This window comes from Mauremys reevesii, linkage group 8, assembly GCF_016161935.1.
Source record: "Mauremys reevesii isolate NIE-2019 linkage group 8, ASM1616193v1, whole genome shotgun sequence".
Taxonomy (NCBI): Eukaryota; Metazoa; Chordata; order Testudines; family Geoemydidae; genus Mauremys; species Mauremys reevesii.
Genome location: NC_052630.1, coordinates 80,049,857 through 80,063,671, shown reverse-complemented (window position 1 = coordinate 80,063,671; position 13,815 = coordinate 80,049,857). Strand labels below are relative to the sequence as shown.

Sequence of the window (13,815 nt, the reverse complement as noted above, 5' to 3'; positions counted from 1 at the left end):
GCTCCCAATGGCCTGGAGCAGCAAACTGGGGCCAGTGGGAGCCGCGATCAGCCGAACCTGTCTATGTGGCAGGTAAACACACCAGCCCGGCCCACCAGGGGCTTTCCCTACACAGGCGGCGTCCCAAGTTTGGGAAACACTGGACTAGATGATTGTAATCAGAGCTGTCCCTTGGGTACAGTGAATCGGGGTGACTGCCCCAGTCCCTGTGCTTTGGGGGTCCCCGTGGGTGGGGAGGTGAGGTGGGTGGGTGAGTGGGGTGAGGAGGCGAATGGGGAGGTGAGCGGCAGGTGGGCAGATGGGCGGGGGGGGCAAGGAGGAGCCCCTCTACCAGAACCTCCCCCCTCCCACCCAGTGTCTCTTGCCTGCTAGCAGGCCCCGCCAATCAGCACCTCCCTCTCCCTCCCAGCGCCTACTGCCTGCTGCGGAACAGATGTTTTGTGATGTCAGGAGGCACTGGGGGGAGGAGCGAGGGCACAGCATGCTTGGGGGAGGGGGAAGAACAGGCGGGGTGGGGCCTTGGGGGAAGGGATGGAGTGGGGGTGGGACCTGGGCAGAGCACCCCCCAGCAGATAGACACCGAGTTTCTAATGTCCCAGGCTCCGCACCCCCTTAGGGACAGCTCTGATTGTAACAATGCCTTAAAATCTATTAATAGAAACAAATAATGCCATGTAAAGTAAGACAAAATGCAAACAGTAGCAAATCTTAGGGCTAATTCTGCCCTCAGTTATTCCTGTGCAGCTCCAGTGACGCAGGAACTCAGGCAAACTCATCTCTATTGCAACTATTCTGGAAACCGGATCAGAGACTTAGGAAATGTAAAAGACATCAATTTGTTCACATCTGAAAGCAGGTTTGAAGAAAGTTTCTCACTCCAACATTTTAAATGCTGTTCTGTGAAAGGAAAACCAGGCACTGAATACCATTTAGAAAAACTGTAGAGCTCTTAGGGCAAATGTGGTTTGTCAAAAGGCTCAGAAAGAACGGATACCAATAATAGGGCTTGTGGAAAAACTGGATGCCTACCATTTGGTTTTGGATACTGTATAGGAACATTCAGATAAAGTGTTCCAAATCTTGGTGAGAAAGCTAAGTGTGGGACTAGACCATGGCAAGAAGGGATATTATTTTTCAATTATTGGATGCGAGGCTCAAACCAATGTGGAACTGGATGGAAAATAGTGCCTACTATTAACATAAAGTTATTAGTTTAATCAATATGGTGAGAAGACAGAAGGGAAAGGGAATTCTTCTTGTTAACAATTTGCTATTCAAGGCCTGATCAGATGCCAAGAACTGAGACTAAATGATTAGGCTGCTAAAAAGAAACAAGACATTGTACAAAAATCATAAAGTACTCTTGTTTCCAGATGTTAGTCTGGTAATTGAAGCCAAAAGAAGAGAACTGAGTCCTAGCAAGTGGTATTTTATAGAAGTGGGAACAGAAGCTTATTTCATAGACCCAGATAAGCCCTGTGTGCTGCTGGGGGTAAGAACTGTTTGTGTAGGTATGTGGAACTCTGCAGAGAAACTACTGCAGAAGTGATAACAGAAAATAAGCCCTGGTAGGATTTAGACAATGTCTCTCACACAAAAGAGTGACGAGGAGGTTTGTATTTGTTGTGGAGATTTAGTTTGTGCTGGGGAGTTTGTTTTGTTTAAGACCTTGGGTGATGGTTGCCTGACAAGATCATGTCATTATAGGACAACTAAATTTCCTCCTCATTACTACATATGCAGACTGAAAGAGAAATAAACATGAGCACCACCTCTGAATGCGTCTGTCTATGGGGGAAATTCCCTTTAAATACAAGCCTACAAAAAGGGGTTGTGGCCCAGGTACAGAAAGCTTTATATTTCTATCTCCAATCCATGCATCCCAGACAGATAGATATAAGCACCATTACATTCTAACTGTACCAAAATTACATCAATAATTTGGACATGACTAAATGGATAAAGGCTAAATGATAGAGACCCTCCTACATTAGCTTTAAATGGCACTTTTCAATGTAATTTAAGATGCATTTAACAAGTGTGTTATGCCAGGTATGTTTACTGATGTTTCCCAAAGAGAATGATTTTTATAGTAATAAATTTCCAGACTTACATAGTTGTCGCTGAGGACTTGGGATAAATTCTGGTAATCAGGAGATTTACAGTAATTAATAAACATTGATGGGTAGTACCTTGTTTTGATAACAGGGAGTTTAAAATAGCTGAAATCTGGATAATCAAGGCCGAGCTACATACTTCTAAAATATTTGCTTGCGAAGGGCTTTTCTTTAACCAAATTTGGATAGCGAGACTGAGAATCATACTTATGTCTTTTGCCCTTTCTGGCTTGGGGATTGCATTCTGCCAGCTCACAGAAGCTTTCATGCTTGCCATCTTATACTCCGAATCTAAATTTTCATTTAAAAAAAAAAACAACAAAAAACAAACAAACAAAAACCTTGTAGCCCTTATTGTTGCAAAGATAGCCCTCAAAACATAAACTGAATAACCAATGCAGCATAGCCCACTTGAGTATGCAAACATCTTGAACCAATTGTGTGACCAACATAATGGCCAGCTCTCATCTCCACACTGGTCTTTCATTCTCCTTGCATTCTCCTCTACAGCCTGATAACAGAACTCATTGGGAGCAGACTCTTCTGTCCATACTCCTTGAACAAGCTTGAGTTGGGAATTTAGGTTTCAGGGACTTTTTATCCTTCAGCACTTGCACTTAGAAGTTGTGGGGTTCTTTTCTCTTTGGGCAGCTCTGTGAAATTTCCCTTACAACAGTAATCTAAATAAAAAGATTTAGTAAAAATAGAAAAGGGAACTAACTATTTGGTTAGTTAGTTGAGGTATTTTCAACTCACTTACCAAAAAAAGTGATTGCCTTATACCCCTTGAAAGCAGCATCCTCCTTCTGAACTCTTTTGCCCATCTGTTGGCATCACACTGTGTACAGAAATGCTTTTGTCTGCTATCCTCAAGACTTCCCAATCAAGCCCAACCTGATCCAGGGCTGCTACTCCTCTTTCCTAACCAGTTTTCTCTGGTTACCTATGCACACCATAATGTCTGGTAAAACAGCTTCATTCTTCACCTTGTAGAAGATGGTCCATTGAGGAAAAGAAAATCCTTAACTATGATTAATGGCTGCCTTTCAAAGGTTTACAACCTAGCTCAGATTTTACTTTCACTGGTGATTAGGCATTTTTGGTCAAGTCCCATGACAAACCTTCCAAGCAATTTTTTTTTTCCATAACCTATGAATTACAGACAGAGGTTCAGACCTCTGTCACAGAACAGTCAACTCTGAAATCTAATCATATCAATATAAATGTCAATATTGTTACCGGTACTGCTTGACAGTACTCCATACACTAGGATTATCATTAACACAAAAGTGAAAAAATAATCTGATATTTTATTTAAGTAATTATGACATATTTTTTATATTTGATTTTGAAAAAAATTGCAGCACCCTATAACTAAAAACAAAGAAAAATATAAAAGCTATTTACAGTGGCTCAGATCACTTTAATGGAATAGTACAGATCTTGTAGGTATTTTTCTTTGAATATAATGATCCTATTCAGATAGTAATTTATCTGAAAAATAATCTGTGTGAATGAATCTGTAAGAAAATATACAGTATTTGCCCTGGACTTGTCAATGGAACAACCTGTGTGCTTAAAGTTAAGCACATATATAAGTGACTACAAGTTTGAGGCCCAAATTTGCTACAGCCAAACTGGACTTGAGTTAAATGTGGCCTCTTCTAGTATATAAGAGTTAACTTCATAAAAAGAGAAAGAAAGAGAGGAAGAAAGGGGAAGAAGCTCAGTGAAAGCATTTCAACTGCTCTGGGTTCTGTTATGTTTTATACTCGTCATAAAAAGTACTGTGTAGTACATCGCATTATAAATTAAGAAAAACAACCCCCAAAAAGAATAAAGTATATTCATGCATTAGGACCATTATAAAAAGGTAGAAAAAATTGGGATTTCTTTTAAGATTACTGAAAATTGGGCTGTAATCTACAGAAAATAATTAAATGTAAGTAACGTATAGCTCATGTTTTATAATATACTGTATATTGATTTTCTTAGAGGAAAAAGACCTAACCTGGAAGAACACCATGTATTCTGAAAATAATCTGAAATGCCAACCTAGCATTTTCGTACTTCAAAATGTTTTCAGTTTTGATAACCAGGCACGACTGTTAAAAATACATGAGGCTGTTAAAAATACATGTTTACTTTAGTAGTTCATAATTCAAAGGGGCACTTTAGTGGGCGGGGCTGTAAATTGGCAAGTGGATTGCTGCCACAACGGAGTAAACTGCATATCTGCAAGGATCTTTACTAAGAATAGATGTGGTCACAGTGATAATTAAAAAGGGCTTGGCCTGAAAGAAGCTTTGGTGGGGAATGATTAAAGTTATGGAGGTAGTTGCTGGGTGCATAAAAACTACACTAAAAATTACATGGCACAGATTACTTTAAAAGGGTTACATTAAGATGAAAAAGATACAAAGTATAACTGATAGGCCACAGTTTCTATTTTTAGCAAAGCCAATGAAATAAACGGGCATTTGATTTATGCTAACAATAACTCAGAAGGCACAATTTTACAGAAGAAAAAGATAACTTGTGTTGTGAGAAGATGTGGTGAGATTGTGGGAAGGTGTACACACTTAGAAGCATATTTTCCCATCCCTTTTCAAACGAACCAGATCAGAGATTAATTGCTTTGTGTTAATTGCTTTGTATCAAGTATTTGGTACAGTTTAACCTTTGAAAATAATAAAATGTGTAGAAGGTCAATCAATCTCAGAGGTCTGCGATTTCCTGGGAGAATCCTGGGGAGAAATGCCTTTTATGCAATCAGAATGTCAAAAGGTATCAGATTTCTCTGGGCAGGAATAATTTACTCATCACTTAATAGGGTGATATTCTTTTGGGCTACTTATAAGCACCAAGAACCTTTGCAATGGGTCTCAAACCAGCCATGTTATGCTAAGATTCTGGGCTGCAAGCTGTGAATTCATTTTAGTGATGATGTAATCATTGCACCACTGATGGATACTCTGAAGCTTCATCACTCAATGATCATGCAGTTATGAGCTTTGGGATCAACCATGAACAAAAGAGTAAATATGCTAATCCAAAGTTCAGCTGGGGATAGGTAGGGGGTTTACAATAAATGTGCCCTCTGACTGCAGGAATTCCTTGCCAGAGAACGGCATCAATGGGGTTTATTTACCTGTATGGGCTCAGGGAGTGTGCAAGTTCCCTGTACCTGTGGGGGAAGCTCCATCAGCAGAAGAATTCTTCTGTGGAGCTTTACCTGACTGGAGCTCCACAGGAGCCTCACCAACAAAAGCAGCCTGAAATTTGAGCTAAATCACTGCACCTACTTGGTGCTGTAGCCCAACTCCCTTTCCGGGTGGTTCTGCTTCAATTGTTGGTTGAACTGACTGGCTCTAGCTCTCCCACCAGGGGAAGGAATATAGCTAACTTTCTACTGTTACACTGCAGCCTAGATTCTGTTAGTGGAGTAAGTCAGGCTCACTGTCTCTGCCAAGCCTTTCCTTCCACTCCGCCCACCTCTCACCAGTTACTTCATAGAGAAAGCAGGAGCTGTTTCCTTCCCCATGTAGTCATGCTCACCTTCACCCATGCACCATCCCTCCCCTGCTCAACTTGACCAAGACTATTTCAGCTCAGGCTCCGACAATTTTTTCTTTTACTGGCAACTTTAACTTATCAACTTGCCCCTTGACTCCATTCTTTCTTGGCTTCTAACTGCCCTTGCTTCTTCTTATCCTCTTCCTCACCCACTTTAAAGTTAGGAACTAAGTATTAAGTATAACAAAATAATTTGTTATTCCCTGAGCAACTGAGAAATTAATGGATTTGACAGAGCTGTTGAATCTGTGCCTGATATCTGTCCAAGCATTCTCTCCTTTCTATTGTACCTCCTATGATTATGGAGCAAAAGGCTTCCAAAGGAAGGTGGGCTGCCCATCCAATCAAACATGGAAAGGGAGTTGAGAGAATCTTCTAAAAATCAACAGATTAATCCAGAACATTTAAAATCTAGAACATCTAGAAATGTTCTCCTCCTTCTAGATGTCCCACAAGAGATCATCCACAAGTTCTAAGGCAAATTGGTGGTATCTTAGCCAGGGAAGAGATTGTAGAGAGCAAAATTAGACAGATGGCTCTACTAATAATTCTGAAATTATGCTAGATTCTAGCAGCTTCTCTTGCAACTCTTCACATTCCAAGCAAAAGAAAGATGATGGGGAAAGCCCTTTTGAAAAGGAAAATCTTCAGGAGGAAGAGAATTTTCCATAGATACATAACTCTATGGGGGACTTCCAGAACAATCAGAAAACAGGAGATTGGAGACATTTATCTGCAAGTTTCCTTGTAGGGAAGACAAAGTGACAGGTGCCTTTGCAAAAAAAAAAGTGCATATACGGGGACTAATTTCTTTCCTTTATTCTCTTTGCTGCAAAATGCAGTAGTGGAGATTTTAGTGGAAGTTATGATGAGCTGGATATTAGTAGTCCCTTTTTAAATTTATCTGGAGATCCAGATCTTGGTTCCAGGCACTAATAAGAATACTAATGGACTATGCAAGAGAATTGGGAAGGCTTGAGAGCTAGTAACATATCACATCAGGCTGATGACTCAGCTGTAAGGAACTCAGTGGAGATCATATCTCATATGTCTTCTATCAAGAAATTCCTTGAGGAGGCAGGTTTACAGAGGGAAGCTATTAAGTTTTCTATTATCTCTCTGGAAAGCCTCCATGAATATATCTTACAACAGAATTTATAGCAGCTTTATGCCATGGATAGGAAACAGAGATAAAAGATCTTCTATCAACCCTAAACTACTAGTAATAGCCTATTTGGCAGACAGGATTAAAGAGGGTAGGGCCCCAAGTAGCCTTAAAATTTATGCTTCTGCTTTAAATTCTGTTTTTCCAGACATTAACAAATCTAAAGCATATGATATTATGAGCATCTTCTACTTCAAATCCTGATTTTCCCAAATACAGTGAAAAATGGGGCACTGGTGCATTACTTTCCCTTTTATCAGAGATCAATAATTGCAAGACTAGTGACTGAGTGCTTATTGGCTTCTTTTGGACTAGCAGACTCAAAACTCCACCTGGTTAGAATTTCAGAACCTTAATTAAGGGACACTGTGCATGGATAAAAAAAAAAACAGGAGTACTTAGAATGGAACACACAGACAGGGATATTTATACATACAGAGAACATGTGATAATTAAGATGGTGTGCATGGATATGGAATTTTCTGGATAGAATGGACAAAATGCAACTCATCTTCCAACTTTACTGAGTCTAGATTGTCCTAGATAATTCTAAACAAAACAATTTACATTTTATTGTGTTAACAAATATACACAGAAAGGTACAGAGAACGGAGGAAAGTCAACTCTTCTGAATGACACTGTCCCTTTAATGGGCTGATTCTCCTCCCAACCGAAACACTCAAACCAATCTGTCAGGTTGATTAAAGAGACCCGGGTCCATGGATCATATATTAACAATCCTTGGATGGAAGCTACAGTAAAACTTAATTTAAGACAAAAAATCCCATTCATCATGTGGAGTTACTAGTACAAATACAGTGATTAAAAAACATGGATACTTCAGTACGATCAAGAGCATAATGTAAACAGTATAAGTGTCCTTGACCTTGATTTAGTGAGGAACTTAACAATGAGACAATAGTCCCAATGACATTGATGGGATAGCGGGACTACTCACATGCTCAAAGTTATGTACAGATTAAGTACCATGCTGAATCAGCCTTTAGGTTGTATTGGCACAAACTGTTTATAAGTCAGATGTCTCATCTAGAATTTAAAATCCTATACTATGCAGAATGACTGGCTTTGTATTAAAAATTAAAAAGCTATAGTGAAATATATTTTTACTAGAGAAGCTTCTTAAAACAGAATAGTGTAGACCTGACCAATATTGCAGCCTTATTTTTCTCTTCATCGTTATACAGACAACACAAACTGTTTGTGTTCTTACATAGCTTAAATCTCTTGATCAGTTTCTGCTGGATGAACTCATCTTTGAAAAGGATGTTCAAACTGACATGAAGAATGTCTGATCACTTTTGCTACTCTATGTGACTCAGAGCAGCAGAAAGGGAAGGGTCCCACTTGCTAAAGCTCCTACAAGAGTATTATAATAGACAGACATTCATGACCACGTAAGCAAGTACAGTACCGATGAGCTCATATTGCTACTTGACAATTCTTCTGTAACTTTTTGTAACAACAACTAGAAAGAAGTTCGATGCAACCAGCTTTCTCTCTTTTGAAGTGATACAGCTGCAGTTGAACATCTAAAGATTTTTCTGGAAAAAAATATCAAAAGCTTATTTGAAAACCACGTGGGCACTTATGTTAGTAGCTTTGTCATGAAGTGTCTCTAAAGATGAAAATGACAGTAAAAGGTACATATAGCAAATCTCTATCAAACAGGGCTTCTAGAATGTTAAGATATACATATAGGAAATGAAGAACCTGGTGTAGGCTCTGTCATCATTTTCGTGCATGGGGGGGAAAAGGGGGGACAAATAAAATAATTTAAAGGATAAGAGACCTCAAACTTTATTACCTTCGATTGGAACCCAGGTAATAAACACAGTGTTCATATGATTTGATTTGTGATATGGTCAAGAGTGTCCTTAAAAGCTGCTTATAAAATTAAGTTTTCTTCCACAGTGCATTGGTGGTGGCTGCATATCATGAGGTTGAGTACAAGCATTACAATGATGTCATTTTAGTGATCTGACTAAATGACATGTCAACTTTGCCACTAGCAGTATGAGAAAAAAGCCAATGAACATGACTCATAATAAGAGAACTACACATAAAGACATTTGAATTCTGTAATGTGAAAATAAAGATCACAAGCTGCTGTGTATGCTGAAAAACAAGGAGACAAAGCCATAAAGGTACCTTCTAAAATACAAGATGTACAAATGTTAATGGTAACACATAGCTAATGCTTTATAAAGAAGTAAAATCCTCTTTGGGTTGTCATCTCTCTGACGCTCAGGATGTTCCCTTTCAGTGTGGAGGCAACATGCACTTACTACTGAGCAGACATATGATGTATGTGATTTAGCAGTATTATCCAGTTGGATCTAGCAATTGTTTAAACCATTTGGAAGCAATAAAAGAGCACAGGCGGGAACTGTACTGTCTTATTTTCAAAAAAGGGCAGATTTGGGGAACATTCTGATGGCTGGCAATGTAACATATGCATCCTGACATCTTCTCTGAACACTCTCCACTTGTCCATATTTTCCTGTAAATAAAATGCTCAGAATTGAACATTATATTCTGGGTGCTCTACACTGGAGTCATACAGACCTTTCATTTCCTGGGCCATTGTTCCTTTATGTACGCAGCCTAAAACTGCATTGGCCTTTGTTGCTCTCATTTGACATTACAAATTATGTCCAACTTGCTGTCACTATCACCAATAAATTTCTCCTACTGAATATCTGTTTATCCAGATGTATTAGTTCAACCATGCAAAAAGTTACTCACTTGCCCGGGGTTAGTAATTTTTTGACAGGCAAGTTATCAACATTAAGATAGGCGAATATACTTTGTTCTTCTGTGTAGTAAATATACAGATTGTCTGCAGCCCTCCAATTTACAATCCTATAATATCTCTGAGGCAACTACATATATTTCTATCTATCTGTCTTTTAATACCATTAAGCAGTTGGAAATAAGGGGGAAGGATCTAGCACCATGTGATCAACCAGCTCTCTGCAGACCACATAAAGTGCTCCACAGAACACAATTTAAGAATCTCTGACCTACAAGGCATGACTTACATACATGCCAGCTGACTTTTATATGTTCAAATTTTCCAAGTGTTCCCTTATGGTTCCCTGTTCTTTGTGAACAGTTATTTTTACAAGAATTTCCTCATTTCTGAACTGTCTAAACTTACTTTATTTTTTGTGGTTGAATACAGACTTAAACAAGGAGTTCAGTACCTTAGCTATTTGAGTCAACATTGGACACTGATCCTCCTACCACTTACTATGGGCCTATTTTTTTCTCTAGTATTTTTCCTCCTGATGTGTTTATAAAAGATGTTATTCTTTTTGCTTAGCATTAACACATCCTGGCCTCCAAGTAAATAATACTTAAGCACAGTCAGAGTATCAGCTGGTAATTTAGTAGCCTCAGGCAAACTCTCAGTGCTTTCTAGTTGCAGCTACCTATAGTAGGAGCATCAAAGTATGTGGGTAAAAGGGCTGCATAGCTACTGTCTCTTAAGCTTCAATCCTGTAAATACTTACACATAAGCAACTTTATACAAAAACACATGGTCCCACAGACTCTACCTTGCACAAGCTTAACTTGACACATATAAGTAATTCCATTGGCTTCAACAGGCATAAAGTTAAGTGCATGCATAAGAATTTGCAAGATAAGGGCCTCACTGATTCCATAATTTCTTTTCTCAGTTCACAAGTAAAAAAAAGATATTTTTCTAACTGCCAGCCCAGCAATCTCAACCTGATATCTCAGTAGCTTAGTGTTTTCTGAGCAGGGCATCACCATCAGTCAGCCTGACCCAACTGAGGTGTATTATACTCATGTGATACTTGAAGCATACAAACTTGTGTACTACATTGAGGTAAAGATTCTGCCTCTGAAATTGCCACCAATTCCACTAATCCATGTAGCCAGCTATGGTAGGAAAGGTATAGGTATGGATAGAGCTCTGCGCTGATACAAAAATGTGGATCTGCATCCGCCAGGATCAACCCGCTAGCCGACCCACAATCTGCTAGCCAACTTTTACCTCTATCCACATCTGCAAGCTGTCTCGGGGGGGAGGGGGTGGCGGAGATGAGCGAGCGGGGGGGGGGGTGTTGCAGGGAAGAGGAAGCGCGAGAGCAGGGACTGGGGGTAAGGGGCAGGGTCTGAAGAAGGGGCCGTGAGGAGGGGGTGCTGAGCTGCTGGATGGCGAGCACATGCTGGACAGCCCCGATTCCAATCTGCTGCCCAACCCCAGCCACTGGCTGCTGGCTGCCAACCCAGAGCGCATTGCACCCCCTGGGTTGCCTGAGCTGGATGCCACAGGAGAGGTGCCGCTAGGGTGAGCAGATGTCCCAATTTTATAGGGACAGTCCTGATATTCAGGGCTTTTTCCTATTACTCCACACTCTGTCCTATTTTTCATACTTGCTAGCTGCTCACCCTAGGTGCTGCCATTGAGACACGGTGCCAGAGTCCAGCTGCTGCTGCTCAACATGTACTTGTCAGATACGGGGCCTGCCGCCTCAGGGGACAGGAGGGCAGGATGGTGCCCAGGAGGCCCCAGGGCCAGGCTCAGATTCCCCACCCCCCACATGCGTGGGCCTGCCTAAGAGGATGGGAATGGGCTCCGAAGTCTTCTCACCTGCTCCTGCTTATCCCCTGGCTCATGGACTTTCATCCCTCCACTCTCTGAGCCGTCAGCCAGGCAGCCCGGCTCCTTGGTCTCTCCTTCATGGTCTCTCCATCCCCTGCCAGGCACTGACTCTCCCCATTTCCCTCACTCTCCCTTCTCACCACTCCCAGCCCTGGCAGCATACATTTTATCCCTATTTAAAGTGCTCCGGGCTCTGTCGGAAATCAGATTACCTTTTCCTGGACGTATTTCTTGCCTTCATAGACCCAGCGGGGGGGGAAGGGAGGGGCGTTCGCTGCCGCTGCCACGAAGGGGGCTCAGGACCGGGCTGCACTTTATAAGCCGCCCACCAGGTGCTGGGAAGAGGCAAAGTGTCTCCAAAATGGTTTGAGACTTGGATGGGCGCAGCTCAGCTTGGCTCAGCCCTGTGCAAACACGTCTCTGTCTCCACTCCAGATCCATAGAGCCCTGTGAGGTTGTATCTGGATCCGCCCAACTACCCGCAAAAATGGTCCACAGATATGAAGCAGATAGCCGCGTATTTGCAGGGCTCTAATTATTGCATTAAAGTAAAGACAAAAGGTTCAGGTTTTTCTAATTTCCTGCATAGCAGAATAGGTTAAAGCAATGTATTGGAAATTCTTAAACTATTTATCAAATAAGAAGCCTACACTTACTACAGTGACCTCCATGTGGTTTAATTGGACTGTGCTAGGCTTTTAAAAGTAAACCTGGTACTGGATTCAAGGTTTTACTTCCGCATATCTTGATGTTTCTTCACTCATGATTTTTTTAAAAGGTTATGATCGTTCAGTATCACTAAACAGGTAAATTCTGAAGTGGTGGAGGAAAATGTTAAACCTAATCAAAAGAAAATTTAGTGTTAGTTTTTTAAGGCAGGGAACCAAAAAATTGTAATAGAAAGTACTGTGCTAGTATCACAATAATCAAATATACTTAATAGTTTTCTTTTTTTTAAAAAAAAGTGTAGAGTGTAAACCAACAGAATAATACTTCATATACCATTAGCTTGTTGATATGGATACCTAATTGCAAAGTAAAAAAGAAAACGCTGATGCACCAATAAATATTTCATTGCTAGTAGTTTGTTATATGTTGAGAAAAGATTATAGTTAAAACATGTACATGTAAAACAAAATAAGTAACTTCAGTTATATTTTTATATAAAAAGGACATTTATAGGATATTTAATATACACTTAAAATTTATATATTGAGATGTTTAGATGTTATCTGAATCTGTTATCCTTTAAAAACTATATCACAATTCTGTAAGAATATTTTATACTATTGCTATAGAAAACCAATTTACATAATCAGGATTTTCCTTCAGACTGGCCCCAGTTCAGCTAGGTACTTAGGCATGTGGTTTGTTTTAGGCACATGAGTAATCCCATTGACTTCAAATGAATTACTAATGTGCTTAATATTAGGGATATTCTTAAATACCTTGTTGAATTGGGGCCATTATCAGGAGGATTGTCATCACATTTAGTGCCTCCACATGATAATTTGAATGGATTTTCTTTCAATTATATATTACATATACAAAATATTAAGAATAGTATTTCTATTACCATCATGGTAGCTGGAATGCAAATTGAATCCAGAGAGATTTCTACAGCAATGGAAGTACATTGAATAACAGGAACACATCTTTCATGGAGATTGCACAGTTTTTCCTTCACTATTGTTCAAGAAATGAAGATTAGTAATGCCATTTTTAGATTAGTAATACCATGTAAACATTCAGAACATGATCAACCAGTGTATATACATCAGGGTAGGCTCAATTCTGCAAAACTTGGAGCAAGAATTTCGCTATGAAGCCCCAATGATACAAGGTTCAATCCAGCAAAATGTCCTCAACTTCCATTGACTTCACTGAGAGTTAAGGACATTCTGCCCTTTAATATTTAAAATATTCTAAATTAAAGAAATCAGCCAAACATTGTTACATATGAGTTTTTCAAGAACTGTACATAACTGTGGATGCTGTGGTTCTGGTTTTCTGATTTTTGTAGAGTGTGCTCTAATTCTTTCAAACATACTTCCTGATGTTTCTCTCTCTAAAGAAAAAGAGGGAAAGGGGATGCAAGTTAGAAATAAAATACAAAATAAAAATATAGTAAGACTAGTACTTCAAGTTTATAACCGTGTCTGTCATTCCCTAAAATTTTACTCCACACAAACGCAAGACCTTCAAAATGACCCCAAAATCTTGAACCTATACATTATGTCTCCTGAGCACAAATTGATCTGTTTGAGTAACTTTATACTCTTAAAAAAAGGACATGAGTC

General features: G+C 39.8%; 1 protein-coding gene across 20 annotated transcripts in view; it reads right to left on the bottom strand.

Moving 5' to 3' along the window:
• Positions 1-7,410: 7,410 nt before the first annotated feature.
• The window catches only part of ODF2L (outer dense fiber of sperm tails 2 like), a 56,682-nt gene continuing 50,277 nt past the window's right edge, over positions 7,411-13,815 (bottom strand). For 13 of the 20 annotated variants that reach the window (XM_039485461.1, XM_039485456.1, XM_039485444.1 and 10 more), the window contains 2 exons: positions 13,502-13,583; positions 12,599-13,201 (listed from right to left, as the gene is read on the bottom strand). In XM_039485461.1, coding sequence (XP_039341395.1) covers positions 13,047-13,201; positions 13,502-13,583 — 237 coding nt within the window. In that variant the 3' untranslated portion in view covers positions 12,599-13,046. Of the gene's footprint in view, positions 8,421-8,462; positions 12,356-12,598; positions 13,584-13,815 lie in introns of those variants that run through there. The other 7 variants (XM_039485450.1, XM_039485459.1, XR_005583792.1 and 4 more) reach the window with 6 other exon arrangements.